The sequence below is a fragment of the Borostomias antarcticus genome, assembly GCF_949987555.1.
Source record: "Borostomias antarcticus genome assembly, chromosome: 21".
Lineage (NCBI taxonomy): Eukaryota > Metazoa > Chordata > Actinopteri > Stomiiformes > Stomiidae > Borostomias > Borostomias antarcticus.
The window spans coordinates 9705692-9728156 of NC_140254.1; the positions used below are offsets into that span (position 1 = coordinate 9705692).

Below are 22465 nucleotides of genomic sequence, written 5' to 3' on the forward strand. Positions count from 1 at the left end.
TTTCGCTCACAGTGCGCGCGGTGCGGTAGCTAGGGAAACAAGAGAGGGTAGGTAGGGCATCGCACGAGAGTAACAAATTGTTTTCCAACCTGATATTTTGATTCAATCAAAATCTGCTCAACAGGAATTTATTTATTCAAAAAAGGTTTAACCTGCAGAAAAAAGGCACTTCTCTATGAGAGGCGAAAAAGGCAGGGTCTCTCGCAGCCCCCTTTGAGGTCTATGAGTACATGTGCCTGAACATCAACTTTTCCTTTACCCGGGCCATGGACTAGAAAGAGCAGACACAAAGTAACAGTTTCATATAAAACAATTTTAATGAGCTGAGTTCAATCCACAAATCTGGACAGATACAGACAGCTACATATACCGACAGGCCGAGCCACGGATGGCAAACAGAGTTAAGAGTGTGTGTGAGAGAGTTTGTTTATATGTGTGTATGTTAAAACATGGATACATGGACATCATGACAGCGACCAGTCACAGAAGAGACCTTTCAGATGGTGTGTGTGTGTGTGTGTGTGTGAGAGGACGACAAAGCCTCATGTTTCTCCCCGGTGTGACGTTGGAGGAGCGGTCTGTAGCGCCGTGGTCCCGTCCGGCTGTGACGAGGGGTCTGTAGAGACATGGTTCACCAGTAAGACACCAACTCTCTAGACTCAGCAGCCAGTCTCTTAACGCTGCACTATCGGACTTGTTCCAGTGACTGGCTTGTTTTTAAGGTCCCTCGAGCTAACACAGAGCTTGGCAGGACAGCGTTCTCGTATGCTGCTCCAAAGTCTTGTAATGACATTCAGTCTCAGTTGAAGATGGAGGTTCTCCCTTCAATCAGAGTAATTGTTTTATTTGATGTGCGATGTGATGTTTATTTGATGTGTGCACTGTTCACTCGGTGATGCTGTAAATGAGGTGCACGCACCTCAGTGTCCTTTTGAGTTTAAATAAAGGTTTGAATGAATGAATGAATGAATGAATGAATGAATGCACTCAACTAGAGACTGAAGACTTTCGTCCAGATACCTTCGCTACAGTAAAAGTGGGTGGAAACAATTTGAGATTGAAAAAACAACAATCCAAAGTCTTTAGGGCGGTCCTTCTTAATGGGGTGGTGAATGTTTTATTTTGATTCCCCACTCCAGTTTGTGGATACCAGGTAGAGACGTGGTTTATCAAAAATATTGTTATAATATCTTATCGATATGATGAACCCAATATGGCATATTGTCTGGTGAGATGAGTGTATAATCACGCCCCTGGCTGGGATAGGTGTTACTTACACATGCCGTTAGGGGCTCCAGCGTGGCGGGGGGCCATGGTCTGGCTGTTCCCCCCAGCGGGCATCATCCGACCGGGCATGGCCTGACCTGCCGAGGAGGGAGAGGGGAGCACTTACAACATGTGTGTGTGTTCCAACATGTTAAGTTGTTGTGTGTTTATATGTTTACTGGTGTGTGCGAGTGTCTGTGTTTTTGCCATGATTTTGCCGTGATGTGTGTGTGTGTGTTAGTGTTGCATGATGTATCGATACTAGAAAAGTACTGCGATACTCTGTCGTCAAAAAGGGTACAATACCCAACTTTAAAGTATCGATACTTTAAGAAAGACAGTGTTTTAATAAGAGGCGTATATATTGAGTCGCGTTCATGCGACAGTGAAGCCGTGTTTGTTTGTAGGCTAAGACCAAGGGTAACCGAGCTTTTGCGGTGGCTGGCCCAAAGCTCTGGAACAGCCTCCCTCCACACATTAGACACACACAGAACCTAGGGCTCTTTAAGTCTCAGCTTAAAATGCACTTGTTTTCACTGGCTTTTGAGGCCTGATAGCCTACATCCCTTGTCCCGTTTTGTGTCCTGTCCTTTTATTGTTCTGTGATTATGTGCACTTTATTCTGTTTTTTGTTTTAGTTTATTTTATATATTGTACAGCACTTTGGTGCAACTTCGGTTGATTTTAAACGTGCTTTATAAATAAAGTTGACCTTGACCTTGCTAATAGCGCTCTGCTTCTCTCTCCCAAGATCCCCGAGTCGCGGGGCAGTGCGTGTGTGGGTGTGCGCGCGTTCTCTCTCTCTCTCTCCTCGCTCTCTCACTCTGCAGCGAGCAGCGCAACAGTTTTTCCCCCTCATATGCACGCAGCATGTTCAAGAGGACGGTAGCTAACCTGAGATGGCTACAAGTACAAATGTCGACCATCCACAGCTTGTCGATAAAGCTGATGCAAGCAGCGAAATCTGGCATTATTTTGCTTACAGAGCCGACAGTGAGGGCAAGCCCACGGACATTACAAAGCCCATCTGTAAACGATGCTACAAATCTATACAAACCAAGGGAGCTAATACGACCAACCTGGCAAAGCATCTTGCAGACAGACATGCCGACTTACACAAACAATTCAAAGAGCGACAGGTTAGCGAATGTGATAGAAGATAAGACACACACAGCAGCAACACCAGTACTGTAACTGAATACAACCGAAGGATATTTAGCCTACCTTATGTTTGAATGTATGAATGCACAATACATTTATTTCACCAGATGATAGCTAGAGAAGCTAATTTTCTTCCGTAGCATGAGACTTTTAGCAAGCATAGCTGCAGCCTGGCTGCAAGCCTAGCTCTCTGCCTAGCGCACGTGTGACAAAAAAATCAATACCTGCTACGACCTCCTAGAGCGAGAGAACTGTTAACCGTGAGACAATTATCTCTTCTGATAATTTGGAATAGCAAAAATGCTTCAATAGGCCTGGGTTAATTAATAATAATAATAATAATAAGCTTTTCAAGTTCTTCTGATTATCTCACAGTTTGCAACAACATAGGCATAATTTATTGATTTCTCCCCACACAGACAAACAGACAGAAGCCAGCACAATCCCAAACCACCCAGTCGAGGCAGCCTTCCCTTCCAGCTGTGTTTGAAAGCTACAGGAAATATGATAAAGACTCAAAAGATGCAAAAAGACTGAACAGAGTACAAAAAAAAAGCCTACAATTTAAAGTTCCATGTTCTGTCATCTATTATTCCATTACTTTTCCTTATGTTTTAGATTTTCGCCGTGGTATCGTTTCGGTATCGGTATCGAGATATTTTGGGCAGATATCGTATCGAAGTCATAATTTTGTTATTGTGACAACACTAGTGTGTGTGTTGTGTGATGTGTGTGAGTGTGTTGTGTGATGTGTGTGAGTAGGTGTGTGTGAGTGTATGTGTGTGTGTGTGTGTTTGTGTGTGAGGCAGACCTGCGTGCTGTAGCGTGTACGGTGCTTGGCCCTGTGTCTCCCTCTGCTGGCGAACCTTCATCTCTACATGCTTCAGCTGCTCTGCATGGAAACTCTGCCTCTCCGATAGCAGCTGCTGACGCTGCTGCTCCAACTACACGCACACACACATACACACACGCACACACAAACACACACGCACACACGTGCTCACACGCGGACACACACAAGAAGAAAAACAGAGTACGTTAAACCAGAGGTCATTCATACAGTACATTTCTCTGATCACTTTTGAATCGATCACTCGGGACTGGATCTCGTCAGACCGGATCGCTCAACGACTGGCTCCCATAAACGGAGTTCCCCAGGCGGACGGACGGACAGGACTCACAGCCTCCTTCTCGCGGTCCATGATGGTCTCCAGCTCCTCAAAGTGTCTCAGCTTGATCTCCAGCTTCTTCATCTGGGTCTCCACCAGCAGGGCCACCAGGGACTTGATCTTCCTCTCCTCCACCGCCGCCAGGTGCTAGGGAGGGAGGGATGGAGGGAGAGAGGGAGGGATGGAGGGAGAGATGGAGGGGAGAGGGATGGAGGGAGAGAGAGGGAGGGATGGAGGGGTAGAGGGAAGGGAGAGGGATAGAGGGAGAGAGAGGGAGGGATGGAGGGGAGAAGGATGGAGGGAGAGAGAGGGAGGAGCAGGAAGAGATACGGAGAGGGGAAGAGAGAGAGATTAGAGGTCATGATTTAGAGATTAGAGGTATGATTTAGAGATAAGAGGTCAATATTTAGAGATTAGAGGTCAATATTTAGAGATGAAAGGTAAAGATTTAGAGATAAGAGGTCATGATGTAGAGATTAGGGGTCATGATTTAAAGATTAGAGGTCAAGATTTAGAGATTAGAGGTCATGATTTAGAGATTGGAGGCGCCTCATGCTGGAGAGTGTTTGCAGTAGACTCAGCGTCGACAGAATCACCCTACACAACCTTTGACCTTTTAAAACTCCTCTCGCTCTCAGTGTGTGGGCGTCACCGTTGGGGGGGGCGGGGCTTACCTTTGCCTTGGTCGCAGCCGAAGCCAGCGCGGCCGCCGCTGCCGTGGCGACGCTCGCCTCCACTAACTCTGCCTCCCCTCCTCTTGAGTCGTCGTCTTCTCCCGCCCTCCGCCCCACCCCCTCCTCCTCCTCCTCCTCCTCCTCCCGGCCTGGAGAGACCACAGAGAGACCTTCCATTAGTACCACACACAGCATCTGTGTGTTAAGTAAGAAAACAACCACACACACGCACACACTCACACACACTCCCACACACTCACACACCTCTGTCTCTCTCTTCCAGGACGGATATTTCGGCGCTCTCTCTCTTCACTCCTTGCCCCTCCTCTCTCTCTCCGCCTCCGGGCTCTGAGAGCTGCTGTCCGTCCATCCCTCCAACCTGGACCACCACAACACACACACACGCACGCACGCACACACAGACACACACACGCGCGCGCGCACACACACACACGCACACACCACAGATACATGCATACACACGCAGACGCACACAGACACACACACGCACACAGACACACAAACACGCACTCACACACGCATGCGCACACACACACACACACACACACACACGTAGCTTTAGCAGTGTGACAGAAGTTTACCACAGACTGAGTGGACAGGGTAAGCTATGAACTGCAGCGGCAGGACAACCAATCGGAATGTGCAACGAGTGGGGCAACTGTGTCACCTGCAGAGGTTGCTGGGAGTCGGAGTTCGTCTCCATTCTGTCAGCGTCCATTGATTCTACCGGAGAGAGAGGTCAAGTTTAGTAATGGTATTCTTTAATACTGGAACTCTTTAATACTGGTACTCTTTAAGAACTGGAACTCTTTAATACTGGAACTTTTTAAAACTGGAACTCTTTAAAACTGGAACTCTTTAATACTGGAACTCTTTAAAACTGGAACTCTTTAGTACTGGTACTCTTTGCTATTTGCAAACAAACACATTTGAACGCCAGAACACACACACGCACCACATACGGCCACACGCACGCACACACACACTTTGCTGCTGCCAGTCTACCTGTCTTCTCAGGCTGAATGGAGCCCTGGCCGGCCTCTGGGACTTTCTCAAAGGTCTCTTCCTGCACACGAGAGAACTCCTCTGGAGAGAGTGAGAAAGAGGGTTAACACACACACACACAAGCGAACACGCACGCACGCACACAATTCCACAACCGTATACAACCTCCTTCATGGCCAGCCATACCGGACCGGACAACCTCCTTCATGGCCAGCCATACCGGACCGGACCGGACCGGACCGGACCAGACCAGACCAGACCAGACCAGACCAGACCAGACACTCACCCAGAGCAGCCTTGGCGGCAGCGGAGGCAACCCGCGGGTCCACCACGGAGGCCAGGAACGCCACGGTGCTCATCACAGGATTTTCTGACTGGCTGAAAGGCACGGGCTGGTAGGCCAGCGGGCCCAGCGAGGAGGAGGAGTCCTCCAGGTAAGGGTCCTCTATCGGCAGACGCAGGAAGTGAAGGATACACTCGTCCTGGGTACGGGAGCCCACATGCTCCGACACCTTGTTCCAGTCATCTCTATATACCTCCAGGGCCTGATGGAGAGAGACAGAGAGACAGAGACAGAGACAGAGAGAGACAGACAGAGAGAGCGAGACAGAAACAGAGAGATAAGAGAGAGAGACGGAGAGGGAGAGGGAAGGGCGATGGCGTGAGTGGACACTGGACAGCATGTTATCAAACAGATCCATCCTGATTGGTGGAAGGGACAGTGGCGTCGTTCTGGTTGGCTGGTTCACCTCAAGCAGTAGCAGTGTCTCCTGTTCCGTCCACTCCCTACCTGCGCTCGCTCCCTTACTCTGAGAGAGAGAGAGAGAGAGAGTATTAACAGATGGTGGTAATACTGTTGTGGTTATAGGACTGTGCTGGAAGCATCAGAAACAGTTTAGAGAACTAGGCGGATGAAAACAGTCCAAACAGTCAGAAACACAGTGAACAACAGACTGGCTGAATGGCCTAAAAAATGTATTTGTCATGTCGCCAAGAGGATAATGGAAGGGAAATTATATTCGACTTTCTCTCTTAAATAGTTTCCAAAATAGAATATATTTGATTATTGGTATTTTTATATAGAAATTTGCATAGAAAATTATGCATATAATGGATGTAATCAGTAGCAGTACCAGCCACAAAAGGGCGCTCACCACCTGTCAAGAACAAGACAGACGGTAAGGTGAACTAATATAAACTAATATTTAGTGTCCGTCTCTGAAAACATTCAAGTGTTCATGGGATTCAAGTAACAGCCAGTCACCATGGGTGACAATTACTGAAAACAGGATCCCTTTATTAGGCCTATAGCCAACTGAAAACAAAACAAGAGGAATAGCCTATGCCCTATAGTTGGTCCTCTTGATCTGACTCAGGTACTAGCTAGTGTGTGTGTGTGTGTGTGTGTGTGTTTGTATGCGTGTGTGTGTGTATGCGTGTGTTTGTGTGGTGTATGTAGTGTGTGTTTTTATGGGAAAAACGAGTACATGTTTAACAGAACTGGTTTTGCAAGCACTTGACCGTTTTGCACACTGCCATTTTCTCAACAAGCAAACTTGTGAACGAGTGTGCAAGGCAATAAAATAACAGCGGTTGGCATGCAATTCAATTGAATTCAAAAACTTTATCAATCAAATGTTTGTGCACCACGATCGGACAGGACAGATAATGTGGGTGACCAGACGTCCCGATTGCCCGTGTCAAGCCGGTTGTACCGAGAAATATCTGTAGAACACTCGTTTTCAACATTCACTGCCAACGGTTTGTGTGTGTGTGCGTTTGTGGTGTATGTAGTGTGTGTGTGTGTGTGTGTGTGTGTGGTGCATGTAGTGTGTGTGTGTGTGTTTGTGGTGCATGTAGTGTGTGTGTGTGTGTTTGTGGTGCATGTAGTGTGTGTGTGTGTGTTTGTGGTGCATGTAGTGTGTGTGTGTGTGTGTGTGTGTGTGGTGCATGTAGTGTGTGTGTGTGGTGCATGTAGTGTGTGTGAGTGTGTGTGTGTGGTGCACAAGGCTCCGAACCGGTTCAAGGAACGGAAACGAAAACCGAAAACGAACGGTATTTTACGAGGAACAGAAACAGGAACGAAAACGAAATGGTCTTTAATTGTTCCAGAACAGAAACGTTAATTTGAAATCTTTAAAACCGGTTAATAACGTTATTTTTTCGTTCTTTCGTTCTACATCTTGTCCTGTTTTTGTAATGTAGCCTAGGCCCCTAAATCTGTTATTTCACAGTCAGGATCTTAAATGCTTGCTTAGCGAAATGAAGATATTTAGATGTTACAACACACCATAGCCTAGTTCAGACTAGGGATGTGCGCAGCGACTATTTTCACTGACGACTAGACGGTGGTTTTGTAACCGATTACATGACTAGTCTAAAAACAGGATTCCCAAGTTTCTACAACAAGTGCTATTTAGAAAAATTGAGGATGTTTCTCAAACTCTGTTAAGATGCATGACTATTCTTGATGTTTCCCAACCACTCAGCGGCAGACAATTTGCACGCGTTGCGCAGGGCTGTCACACACTCTCCTTTGTTTGCCAGTGCAAAACAGTAGTTCAGCCCGTCCTTACAGCTTATTACTTAGCAAAGATATCAATGTGATTTATTTTGTTTAATTGAAGAAGAGTAGGCTAGCCTATAGCCTGTGATGTTTCAGTAGGCTAAAACTAGATTTCACATAAAGACCGCGGATGTCAGAGTGGGCAATAACGTTCGAAGGCAAATTTATTCCAACATTGGTCCACAAAGAATGATGCAAATAATAAAGTGAAAGAAATAATAGCCTACTGTGCAATTATAATGTTTTATATGGACCTGCGTGTCTGCAATAAAGTTCCTCTATCTGTATAACCAACATTCAGCGGAAGCCAATTTTCACTCGTTGCGCATCTCGCTCCAAGTATGGTTTGGCTATTTAAAACACGGAGTACTTTGTGACAGTTGCTTGGATGTATACTAGTATGCATAAACCTATGTTTTGCGAATTTAATGGTCTGCCTCCTTCAGAGTTCTACTCGGCAATTAGGCTGTGAAAGCGAGCGCGCCTCTTGGAATCTAGTCATAGCCTATTGTTGCACAGATTTCCGTCACGTCTTGACTTTCACAAACCAAATGATTAGGCTACATTAAATAATATGAGCACACTTTAGTGACAATGTGCCGTGCAACCCTGATCATTGAATAGCATAAGTTAAATTACTATAATATTAAAGACCGCGGATGCCAGACGATAGGCTACGTATTACGCGTATAGGCGCCAAATCCGGAGCTCCCATACAAAAGGAACGCAGGATAAACATTAGGGATTGCGCAGATGAATGAATGAGGTGACTAATTATTTATAAATAACATAAAACATAAAACGAAATAAAAACAAACAATAGGCCTACAGGCGCAGAATAAAATAGCTTGCAGCAACAGTACAAGAAAATATTTTAAAAAGGATGATGAGCTATGATGAGGACTTCAGATAGATCTGCGCATAGTTTACGGTGTGGATTAAGGGCATAGGAATAGGACTAATGTTGCGTATTTCTTGTAAAATAATCAACAAGGCTACACTACAGCACACATCACCAAGGCTAATATTGTTGGCAATAAGGCCACCACAACCCTAGACTTGTTGATTAGGTTATAGCCTACCTTACAAGAAATACTGTAGGCCTATAGAGTCTTAATAGGCTAACACCCCCGGAACGGTGAACGGAACGTTATTTTTCGTTCTTAACCGGTTCAGGAACGCTATGTTGGTGGCGGAACACGAGAACGGAAACGTTAAATATGCTGGTTCTGCTCGGAGCGAACCGATTGAAAAATAATTTCGTTTTTAAGCCCTGGTGGTGCATGTAGTATGTGTGTGTGTGTGTGTGTGTGGTGCATGTAGTGTGTGTGTGTGTGTGTGTGTGTGTGTATGTGGTGCATGTAGTGTGTGTGTGTGTGTGTGTGGTGCATGTAGTGTGTGTGTGTGTGTGTGTGTGTGTGTGTGTGTGTGGTGCATGTAGTGTGTGTGTGTGTGTGGTGCATGTAGTGTGTGTGTGTGTGTGTGTGTGTGTGTGTGTGTGTGGTGCATGTAGTGTGTGTGTGTGTGTGTGTGTGTGTGGTGTATGTAGTGTGTGTGTGTGTGCGTGTTTGTGTGTGTGTTAGTGGTGTATGTAGTGTGTGTGTGTGTGTGGTGCATGTAGTGTGTGTGTGTGTGTGTGTGTGTGTGTGTGTGTGGTGCATGTAGTGTGTGTGTGTGTGTGTGTGGTGCATAAAGTGTGTGTGTGGTGCATATAGTGTGTGTGTCTGTGTGTGTGTTTGTGGTGTATGTAGTGTGTGTGTGTGTTTGTGGTGTATGTAGTGTGTGTGTGTGTGTGTGTGTGTGTGTTTGTGGTGTATGTAGTGTGTGTGTGTATGTGTGTGTGTGTGTGTTAGTGGTGTATGTAATGTGTGTGTGTGTGTGTGTGTGTGTGTGTGTGTGTGTGTGTGTCTGTGTTTGTGTGTATGTAGTGTGTGTGCGCCGGCCTCACCTTGGGGTGTTTCCTGGCGTAGATGTCGTTGCGGAGGCCAAAGCTCTGAGTGTCTGATGGCTTCTCTCTGCTCCTCTCTGGGAAATGCAGCATGTGCTGGGAGGCAGACACCTGGAGAGAGAGGGGAGGAGGGAGAGAGAGGAGGAGGAGGTGAGAGACAGGAGAGAAAGAGGAGGGGGAGAGAGAGAGAGAGAGAGAGAGAGAGAGAGAGAGAGAGAGAGGGTATCAGAGGGTAACTGCTCTGAACTTTATGCTGGGTGCAGACTACAGGATTTTAAGCCCGATTTTAGCTCAGATTCACCCCTCCCGACAATCAGGGGGGGGCGTTCCCGAATCAAGGCTTGTCGGAACCGATTACCTGCCCAAATAATCCTGTAGTGTGAGGTGTTTACCGATCTCATCTTAACGTTCTCGACTGATCGGAGTCTCACCGATTTTGAATCGTAAATATCAAACATGTTTGATAATTATCCTTGGGACAGCGATGGAATACTGAGTGGAAATCCACAATAGCCAATGAGAGAGCTGACTGGGAAGCGTCACCAAGATTGTTTGTAGCTAGGCGATAGAAGCATGGATGCCAATAACAATAACAAGAGAAGCTCTGTCTCTGTCTCCCGAGCTAGGTGGACAGTCCAAATGGAGGACAAGCTTGTTGAGAGAGAACACGAGTGCTTGTTCAACGTATCCTGCAAAACATACCATAACAGGACTGACAAAGAAGAGAGTTGGGCCGAAATATCCATGGTTTTGGATGTACCAGGTGAGCTAGCAAAAATGCTAAAGCTAACGTAGCTTTAAACGTTTAGCGCGGCAACGTTATGTGTGGTAGAGAGACATTTGTGTAAAGCCTTTATTACAAAACATTTCATTGCAGTTCAGGAAGTGGTTCAGATTTGAAAATCCTCTAGTCTGCACCCGGCATTAGATACAAAATAAATATTGCCAAATACTAAGAAAGGTTCATCATCCTAAACACCTTCTGTTTTCATGCTAGGACACACCAGTGTGTGTGTGTGTGTGTGTGTGTGTGTGTGTTACCTGCAGAGGTTTGTGCTGTAGCGGGGCCAGCCCGGAGGTGGTGTCGGACAGGACGTTGAAGTGTGGGGTGGGCGGGGGCCCCATGGGGAGGGGCCGGCTCTCGGCGTCCACCTGGTAGTTCACCAGGCCCCACTGCTCCAGCAACGCATGGACCCTGCACAGACGTAGGGGTTACACACACACACACACACACACACGTGCGCACACCAAGGTTATTATAGTTAACGAAAACTAACAAAAAAACGAAAACTAGGTGTGAAAAAGCATTTTAGTTAACTGAAATAAAAATTAAAACTAGGCTTTACAAAAAAACGATAACTAACTAAAACTGTATTGTGTGTTTACAAAACTAACTAAAATAAACTAAAATTATTGAGAAAATGTCCTTAGTTTTAGTCTTTTTCATTTCATACATAAGCCTAGTATTTTGGGTGGATATGAAATCTATGCTCCATTTTTCTTTAGCTGTGTCCCTGCGCAGAAGTAACCTGACGTGTGCGAGATGGTTTGTTTCACACGGAGTAAAATAATGTGAGCTCACAAGATCAGGATGGTCTCACGAGGCTAGCGCAGAAGAAAAAAAAACTCAAACTAATACTGAAACTAATAAAAACGAAACTTAAACTAAGCATTTTCAAAAAATAAAAACTAAACTAAACTAGCAAACCTGCTTTAAAACTAATCAAAACTAAACTGAAATTGAAAACAAAAAGTTAAAACGATATAAAAATAAAAACTAATGAAAAAAGCAAAACTATTATAACCTTGGCGCACACACAGACACACGCACGAATATACACACACACGCATATGTACACACACACACATGCACGCGTACACACACACACACGCACGCGTACACACACACACACACACACACACACACACACACGTGCGCACACACACACACGTGCGCACACACAGACACACATGCTTACCTCATGACTGCGCAGACATCTCCCGTCAGGTTGCGTCTGCAGGATGTGGAGCTGAGGTACTCTTGGGGGTTCAAGCGGTACGTGTCGATTATGAAGTTACGGTACGCCAGGTATCTGCGACAGACACACACACACACACACACACACACACACACACACACACACCCCACATCTACATGTAGTAGCAAAGCTGTACTGAAATGTGCAAAATAAATTATTACACACAGCAGTGGGATTAATCTCAAAAGCCATTTAAAGACCAGTGTGTGTGATATTAGTCCTAACTGACCAGTGTGTGTGATATTAGTCCTAACTGACCAGTGTGTGTGATATTAGTCCTAACTGACCAGTGTGTGTGATATTAGTCCTAACTGACCAGTGTGTGTGATATTAGTCCTAACTGACCAGTGTGTGTGATATTAGTCCTAACTGACCAGTGTGTGTGATATTAGTAACTTTACTCACATTTCTGGCGATTTGGATTTATTCTTTCCATTGAAGAATTCAGGCAGTGCTCGTTTCTCGATCTGGTGAATACTGGAACAGGTGCACACGCACACACGCGCGCACACACACACACACACACACACACACACGCGCACACACACGCGCACACACGCGCGCACACGCGCGCACACGCACACACACACACACACATTTAGGTTTAAAGCTGGCATTAATGGCATCATATACTCTATCTTAAAGGCTTAACATTAGTAAAAAAAGCCTGTGTGTGTGTGTGTTCTGACCTGTTGTAGTTGAACCAGGAGGAGTAGCTGGGTATGATGATGTGGTGAGTCTGTTCTGTGATGCTGTCCTCTCCCTCAGAAAGACGTGACATCTCTGCTCTGCCCTCTTCCTCTTCCTATGCACGCGCACACACACACACACACACACGCGCACACACACGCACACACACACACGCACGCGCACACACGCGCACACACGCGCACACACGCGCACACACGCACACACACGCACACACACGCACACACACGCACACACACGCACACGCACACGGTTCAGAGGGCGACATTTTTATGCCTGTGCAGTGTGACTGGGAACTGGACACTCGAAAATGACTGGTGAAATAGGAGGAAGTGAGGTCACGGTTACCCTTCCTCCAGGAAGTGGAAAGTCATCCTCTTCATCTGCAAGAGAAAGAGGGAGAGAGAGACAGAGAGGGAGGGAGAGAGAAAGATGATATCACAACGCCACACACATTGTACTGTACATATAGAACATCGCACACACATCACACTACACTCTGCGCACACACATTGTACTGTATATACTCTCACCACACCACACTCTGTATATATTGCATATTTTGCATGTGTGCTTTTCTTTTTATTATGGCTATTGTGGTTGTATTTTGTATTTGCACTGTCAAGTCTCTGACCTGCCCTGTCCTGCACCGTCTAATGTCTCCATCAGTGTATGCACCATCAGTGTATGCACCATCAGTGTATGCACCATTACCATAAACAAATTCCTAGTATGTGTGAACTATCAACTCTGGTTGTGGGCAGAAATAGGCTCTGATAGGGCGCTGTGATAGGGCGCTGTGATAGGGCGCTCTGATAGGGCGCTCTGATAGGGGGCTGTGATAGGGGGCTGTGATAGGGGGCTGTGATAGGGGGCTGTGATAGGGGGCTGTGATAGGGGGCTCTGATAGGGCGCTCTGATAGGGCGCTCTGATAGGGCGCTCTGATAGGGCGCTCTGATAGGGCGCTCTGATAGGGCGCTCTGATAGGGCGCTCTGATAGGGCGCTCTGATAGGGGACTGAGGGGCCGAGGGCAGCACAGCCGGACACGCTCGAGTCAGACAGACAGACAGGCTGGCACTCACCCAGGTCAGCCATGGTTCCTCCTTTGACAGGCGTGTTCTCACTGTCCTTCTTCAGGTTGACTGCAGAGGAGGAGAGAGGAACACATCAACCCCATCACACACTAGTTTAATACATCAACCCCATCACACACTAGTTTAATACATCAACCCCATCACACACTAGTTTAATACATCAACCCCATCACACACTAGTTTAATACATCAACCCCATCACACACTAGTTTAATACATCAACCCCATCACACACTAGTTTGCACCAACAACTGCATCAGTTGATGAAGTTTGTGTGTTAACCTGTGGATTATCACACATGTAAATTCACCCAATCAGCAGCGAGCTGGGCAGCTTCCTTACTTAATTGTGTAGCCTATCCAAAAACCATTGCACATTGCTGTCAATTTGAGGATTTATAATACTACTACTACAACTACTACTACTACTACTACTAATAATAATAGTAGTAATACATTATTTTACCTTCCATACAGAAACATTTATTATTGTGACAAGAAATTACCAAGTAACAAAATCTCATATGAGAGCTAACGCCTGTGTGAATGTAAAATATCCTATTTCAACCAGTAGGCCTATAGAACTGGTGTGTCAGGTTAAAAGCCTACCTCGCTCGCCCACTCCTCTCACCTCGGCTGAACTATAGTACGTGCATAGGACACATCTTCTAGAGCAGGGCACCAATATGACTGGCAAAGCTCTTATTTAAACAGCCTAAGTGACTGAGGCCTACCCATTGCTTTTCATTTGTTAATTTTAATTGCTAGTAATTATGTCGCCAGTACATTGATTGATTGGTGTAACATTCATTTTGCTTTCAGACTTGAAAGGCTGCATAGTCTAAGTAGGCTCAAAATGAAAGTGAAATTACTCTTACACCAAACACCTGTTTACCCCGCTACTTACAAACAATTGGAAAATACCCATTTATGTTATGGGATATATGACACATAGAAGAGGCCTTTACAAAATATAATATTTTTCCATAGGATGGGCTCCATATTGAAGTGATGAACAGGCTTATGTGGCTGCGCTGTATTTAGATGCCAGTCAGAATCAGTCTCATATTCTCAATCTTGCCACACGGTCTGAGACTTGTTGTGAGATCTGGTCTCAGTCTTTGCTCACGTCCAAATTGATAAATGTTGAACTTGGCGTGAAAATGACCGTACGCCCAGTTTTCTGTCCTACGATCGCTTAGTAAATGACGGCCACTGTGTTTGTGTACGTACACGTGTGTGTGTGTGTGTGTGTGTGTGTGTGTGTGTGTGTGTGTGTGTGTGTGAGTTTGTGTGTGAGAGAGAGTGTGTGTGTACCATTCTTGGGCAGTATGACCTCCTCCATGTTGGGTACAGGCGTGGGATCCTCCATGTCTTTGGTCAGGTCTTCCTCTAGCTCCTCCTCCTGATGGCCACGCCTCCTCCTGCAGATGAGACACACACACACACACACGCACACGAACAAACGTGCGTGATCAAAAACACATTGCTTCTCAATGATCTTAAACTAGTAATGAATGCACATAAAACCAATGTATGCTGTTCCCTAGCGCTAGAGGTGCGGGTAATAATAGGAACTTTCATATTTCCACTTCACAAGGATCCTATATTAAGCACGTTACTGAATATAAACACCTGGGTATTTGGATAGTCTGTATATCTATAAAGCCCTGATTGGAAAATGTACCTTCATATATCTCATCTAATTTATATCACAGTGGAATCTTTCAACTGGCTCTATGACAGACTGGTTCTTCAGTTACCTCATGCCAGGACTGATCTTGGCTTTTGGCATCAGTGCAGCTAATGTTTTTTATTTATTTATTGATCAGGAATAATACAATTCATGGAATCACTTGCAATGTGACTTAATACTGAAAGGGGCTTAATAGCTGTCCATTGTCTACCTGGAACTGTTTTCATTGATTTTGTCAATTAATCTGTATGATTTTATGCAATAACAGCTATTTTAACTTTTTTTTTTTTTACCCAAGTGTTTTTAATTGTATTCATACATATCTCAGCATCGATGTTGTAAATAAAGGTCACCCTCAATGATTTTCAGAGAAGCATAAATAAAGGTTGAATGAATACAGCCTATGAGCACTACCAAGCCACTAGAATAAATGATCCACACATATTTAAGCTCTACGTAGTGCGAGGATGCGTATATTAGGGGGACAGCCATGTGTGTAAGAAAGGCAGAAAGAGAGGAAGAAAGGTTTGAATTTTACCCTTTTTTCCCTCCCTTCTTTCTTCCTTCGGAGGGAGGAGGAGAGGGCGAACGTCTTCTCTTCTTCACGGGCGTCGATTTTCGGTCCTTGAGGGGCAGAGAGAGGTAAAAACACTTCCTGGATCGTGTGTGGGGATTCCAAAATGTGTATAGTTTATGAACTTTCACACATCTAACTAGGCTCATGAGTCAGTCTCTAAACGCTGTGCTCAACTAGAGACTGAAGAAATTCCTCCAGGTGTTGTTGCTAAAAGTGAGTGGAAACAATTTGAGAGATTGAAACCAGGCTTGTTTCTGTTCAGGACTGGTAGGACGGAAGCTAGTCATGCCACTGAAATAACTGTGAATTGAAATGACATGAAATAATGTCTGATAAATTAAGACATCAGTTCCAATGCTTCAAATGCTAATCCAGCACAATGAGAGCGGGATAGCCAGTAAGCTCATGAGCTCACAACAACTAGCAGCAGCTTCCATAACATTAATGGTAGCGGTCAGTGGCTAAACCAGTTACACTGATGATTCCTGTAACGCTATTTTGCTGCAATTGGTTCAACTTCTGTTTCTGGACAAAAGTCATTACCTGCTGTATGCACTTCCCTTTAGGTGGTGAATAAGTAGACAGTAATCTCTGAGAATGTCCCACGTGGGAGTCCAATGCTCTGACCACTACTCTACTTGTGGAATTTAGGTAAGGGATAAAAAGGTTGGAGTGAAAGATTGAACGTGTGGAGGCTTGGGGTATAGTCCCATAAAGTCATCCCCACCGGGTCGTGAACCCCGGTCTCCAGGGTGGGAGTCCAATGCTCTCACCACTACTCTACTTGTGCAGTGGAGATCGGCGGGTTGATTTTGGTGTCCTTCTTGATTTTGGTGTGCTGGCACTACTGCCTCTTGTGGTGCCAACAGAGAGATGCAGGCCAACATTGTCGGGTGGGAGGGAGGGAGTGAGTGAGGGAGGGAGGGAGGGAGGGAGTGAGGAAGGGAGGAAGGAAGGAAGGAAGGGAGAGAGGGAGGGAGTGATAAACCGACAAATGCTATACTAGCTGCGCGGCTTCCAGCCAAGCACAAGAACCTGCATTGCAGAACCAATCCAAAGTCTTTAGTGCGGTCCTTCCTGATGGGGCAGTGAATGTTTTGTTTTGATTCTCCACTCCAGTTTGTTTGGAGGACATCATTTCCGGTATCGTGGGCGTTTCACCCTATTGGAGTTGTTGTGTTTCGTAGCGTCGGTTTTCGGTGCTGTTCTAACAACGATTTTCAACAGCGATGTCTCCAGACTTTTGGAGGCGGAGATCTTGAAAGTCTGGTATCGCTAGACTAACATCTAACCTACAAACTACCCTACTGTGTATATATACACAAGATGATGAAGGTAGACTAACTAACCAACAGACCACCCTACTGTGTATATATAGAAGAAGATGAAGGTAGACTAACTAGAAAAAACAGACCACCCTACTGTGTGTGATGACTCCCAGTCCCCTGCTGTGGGTTGGGGGTAGGCTTGACCCCTTGAATCCAGCAGGGGGGGGCTGGAAGGGTCATCTCGGACCAACAAGGCGCACCTCTGGGGGGGTGTGTCTTGGCGGATAAGAGGCCAGACCAGCGAGCACTCGCTCTCTTCCCCCTCCAGCAGCATGTTGATTCTGTTCTGTAGTTTGATTTCCCACCATACAACACCTACACCCACTGTACCGTTTCCACTACATCCATGCACTGCTCTACACTACTGATTCTCTCATTATCACGCCACATCTTCTGTATGGTTCATTTGCTTAGCATAGGTTTATACTAAATTAATAGTTACATCTTGCTTTGGGCGGGGCGTGCGACTCCCTATTTGTTGAGGTCCTAAAGCAAGCTGGGCCTTAACATGTGTGTGTATATATACAAGAAGATACAGGTAGACTAACATGTAACCAACAGACCAGCTTACTGTGTTTCTACATATAAGATACAACTCTGTTCCTCTGTTGTGCCTTCTTCACATTAACATGGAGGTTGCTAGGTGACGGTGAACACACACCTGGTCGTCTCTGAGGCGGACACGGCGACGGAGCGCGAGCGGAGTGTGTGTCTCGTCCACCTGATAGTCTTCCTCATTCATCCACTCGTTGAACACACCCGTGTCCAGCACCCACCCCGCCTGAACCTGGACGCACACATGGCAAAACAGACAGAGCAGTTATGAACCGGGACATATGGAGTATTTTCTTTTAGAGTGCGCTGTGTGTGTGTGTGTGTGTGTGTGTGTGTGTGTGCTTGCTCACCCTCCAGGGTCTGTCTACGTGTGGCTGATCCTCCACATCCCCCTCCACATCACTAGAGGGCAGCCAGCTGTCATAGCTGCAGGAGAGACAAACATACTGTAGATCCAGATGCAAACAGAGTGTGTGTGCGCACGTGTGTGTGTGTGTGTGTGTGTGTGTGTGTGTGTTCCTCACCTGTCAGGGTGCATGCCCCAGTGCACTAGGACATGCTTGTCCTTCCTCATGATCGGACGCACCCATTCATCTGAAAACAAACAAAAGATCATAACCACAAACACACACAGGGTGAGAATTTCTTATTACTTGTATTTCTTTGATTTATTTATTGCTGACTGTATGTGAGGAGCTCTAATGTACGCATGACATTGTACCGAATGACAAATAAACCTACTTGAACTATAACGAGTTAACTACGACGAACCACACACAGCACCGCGACATATGACTTACACACACACACACACACACACACACACACACACACACACACACACATACACACATACACACACACACACACACACACACACACACACACACACACACACACACACACACACAGTAAATGGACTGCATATATAATGAAGGCCTCACATCCACCCATTCACACACCAATGGATGCAAGGTGCTAGCATGCTCATTGGGAGCAATTTGCGGTTCAGTGTCTTTGCCCAAGGACACTTCGGCCTGTGGAGAGGGGGAGGCGGGATTCGAACCGCCAACGCTACGATCACTGGACGACCTGCTCTACCTCCTGAGCCACAGCTGGCCCACACACACACACACACACCACACTCACTCACCTTGGTTAGTGGGGGCTGGTGGGGGGTAGAGAAGGTGAGTAGCCTGGGTCTGGTCCTCGGTCACGGAGCCCTAGCAGAGGCAACGACGTCACCACTACATCACAGCAGCACCACAATAACATTGTTATTATCCTTACTGTATTACTTTATTGTTTGTAAGCAGGGCACATCTGTAAAAGAAACATGGTCTCAGTATGTTCTTCCCTGTCTGAATAAAGGCATCTGCCTACCTACCTACCAACCTACCTACCTATCCACCAACCTACCTACCAACCTACCTACCCATCCACCCACCCACCCACCCACCCACCTACCTATCTACCTACCACCCACCAACCTACCTACCTACCCACCTACTTACCCACCCACCAACCAACCTACCCACCTACCTACCCATCCACCAAGCTACCCACCTACCTACCCACCCACCCACCTACCTACCCACCAACCAACCAACCTACCCACCTACCTACCCATCCACCAACCTACCCACCTACCTACCCACCCACCCACCTACCTACCCATCCACCAACCTACCCACCTACCTACCCACCCACCCACCCACCCACCTACTTACCCACCCACCAACCTACCTACCTATACATACTGTACATAAATGGAAGTGATCCAGCAGCACACAGCAGGAGAGATAGAAAAGACTGTTTAATAAGTAAAACGTTTGTGAACAACGCGTTTCGCTTGTGGCTTCCTCAGGTTCCCCCAACCATCCATCCATCCATCCATCCCTCCCTCCCTCCCTCCCTCCCTCCCTGCCTCCATCCACCCACCATCACCAAGTATAAGAAAAGGCTACATTCTGGATGCGACCACGGGCTACTTGTCCACTAGCGAGGTAGCCTACAAAGCAAACTAATAAAAACCTCTGGCAGATTTAGCCAGGCCAGTGAAGGAGACCAGGGGCCTCATGTACTAAGACTTGCGTGGGTTTCCTACTGAAACATGGCATACGCTCAAATCCAGAAAACGTCATACGCACACAAAAATCCAGATGAATGAAACGATGCGTAGGGATGAATCCAAGCACGTTTCCTTTGTACATCCCAATCAATGTGGAATTGAGCGCACAGGTGGAAGTACCAGACTCCTCCCTGTCCACGCCCACATTTAAATATGCAAATTCCTTTAATATGCCCTGCGTGTGTGATTCCGCTCCCGGCATGATCAGAAAAGAAACAAGCCATTAGCAAAACTGGAAAAAAGTGGAAAAAGAGTGCGAGTTGGAGACGCTGCTCAATGAAGCTGAGGCGTGTAAAACCATTGACAATATCTTCTAACAATGCTAAGGCAGCCATTGTTGTTAATGGTATTTCCCGCACCACTTTGCGCATGCTTTTATATCCATTCATCTAATTGCAGACATGTGGATGTGTTGATTGTTCATCAGTGTGTCTCTGATGTTGTTCTCACATGATTAACAGTTACCCAGCATCACCATGAAGTTGGCGTGGGGCACCGCACGTTTCCACAGTCATTTCTCTCGATACATCTGAACGTTTGCGTGGGAAAGGGTGTACGCAGCCTTTGTACATGCTAATCAAATCCCCTCGTCATGAAGAAAATATATTACCACCAGGTACTTGATTCGTTTCAAATACAACCTTATTGCGATTGTATTTGATCATTTTTGATCGTATTTGATCAGTACCCCTGTGCACCTGGTCACAAACCCTCTTGTACAGAGCATGCTGGCGAGGTGCTGGACCTTCAATACGACTAGACATAGAAAAGCCAACCTTGTTCAGATCATCTAGCGCCCGTGCGTTCTACTGGGGCAGTTCACCTGGTGTTTCAAGATGATGTCAGTGAGTCTGCTGGCTAGATCTCCATCCACCTCAGGGCCCAGGTACACCACGGGTTGTGTGAGGCAGTTATTCTGTCGGTACACATACACACACACACACATACACACATACACACATACACACACACATTACAGTACTTCATACACATCAGTGTGCCTCTTTGGTCCATATTGAGTGTGGTAATATTAATACTCTTGTGTGTGTGTGTGTGTGTGTGTGTGTGTGTGTGTGTGTATTCATGTTGCGGCCTGGTACCTGGACCAGTGTCTTCTCCAGGGAGACAAACATCTCTACATTGAGGTCGCTCCTGGAGGGATTGTGCAGGTCAAAGCGGCGCCTGGGCAGATGGAGCAGGAGGAGGAGGAAAAGGAGACAGGGGGTAAGGGGAGGGGGAGGAGGAGACAGAAGGAGGAGGAGGAGGAGACAGAAGGAGGAGGAGGAGACAGGGGGTAAGTGGAGGAGGGGTCACAGAAGACACCCCCCGAGATCACCAGTATCTGTACTACAGCCGCCCATCCTTCACAATTACTGAGTTTAAATCAGCTGCCGATTTGCCCCAGTCAGTGGAGCCAGGCCCTCCCCAGTCCCTCAGTCACTCACCAGCCCTGCTCAGTCTTGAACTTGTAGGCGGCACCGAGGATATGGCACAGTCCCCCCCCTGGCCGCAGGTCCAGGAAGCACTGTGTCTGAGGGGTTAGAACACACACACACACACACACACACACACACACACACACACACACACACACACACACACACACACACTCAGCTGAGTTGGTAGATCCATTTATAACCATGGTCTCAAGACAGCCCCCTACACTCCAAGGTCGTTTTAAGAGGGAAGGGTGGGGCGCGCGAGAGAAAACACAGAGAGAGAGAGAGAGAGAGAGAGAGAGAGAAAGAGAGAGAGAGAGAGAGAGAGAGAGAGAGAGAGAGAGAGACTCACAGGTAGTTTGGTGAGTGAGGGGTTGTTGGACCGTCTGCCGAAGGTATCTTCTTGGAACTGAAGAAGTTGCAGAATCAATGCGGCCAGGGCCTGACAAGTGGGAGGGTCGACCTGCACGTACTACACACACACACACACACACACACACACACACACACACACACACACACACACACACACACACACACACACACACACACACACACACACACACACACACACACACACACACAATTTGAATTTGCCTCCACAACAAAAGGTTTGCTAGCTGTAATCTTAGGCTCAAATCCCTAAGAGGTCTCAGTAACTCCATCAAGCAACTTAGGCGAGACAAGCATGCATTATTGATCCCAGCACTGTTTCCAACATTGTTGGCTACGTTAGCTTAGCTAGCGTACCTTTTTGTAGTGCTTCCCAATCCACTGTCGCACCGTCTCCAACTGCGCTACGGTCTCCGCGCTTTCCCAGTATCTCGAGGACGGACTGCCGTCTTTTTTCCGGTACATTGTTGTACCAATGCCCGACTGGTTGGGCCCGGGGTTAGGTCCACCAGACATTGTTAGTGGATAACGGGTATTGTTTATAGTTTGCGAGCTAGCCTAGTCTGTCTATCTGCTTGCTAGCTGCGAAATCCACGGCAGTTGCGAAATACTAAATCGTTTAGTGGGTTCTTGCCGCCCGGAGGTGTACAGACTGCATTTGATTACACGGCATGAGACCATGTGACCACCAGGC

General features: G+C 46.6%; 1 protein-coding gene across 1 annotated transcript; it reads right to left on the minus strand.

Moving 5' to 3' along the window:
• Positions 1-363: 363 nt before the first annotated feature.
• Positions 364-22306, minus strand: smarcc1b (SWI/SNF related BAF chromatin remodeling complex subunit C1b). Its single transcript, XM_084454916.1, has 28 exons — positions 22129-22306; positions 21731-21850; positions 21385-21470; positions 21040-21121; positions 20763-20855; positions 18962-19031; positions 18333-18402; positions 18159-18234; positions 17915-18040; positions 15887-15972; positions 14970-15076; positions 13642-13701; positions 12906-12940; positions 12539-12654; positions 12255-12326; positions 11790-11903; positions 10852-11005; positions 9811-9921; positions 6046-6105; positions 5583-5841; positions 5297-5377; positions 4959-5014; positions 4533-4649; positions 4271-4402; positions 3609-3743; positions 3239-3371; positions 1278-1364; positions 364-616 (listed from the first exon to the last, which is right to left on the minus strand). The coding sequence occupies exons 1-28, from the start codon at positions 22285-22287 to the stop codon at positions 543-545; spliced, it is 2871 nt and encodes a 956-aa protein (XP_084311042.1). The 5' UTR covers positions 22288-22306; the 3' UTR covers positions 364-542.
• Positions 22307-22465: the final 159 nt, after the last annotated feature.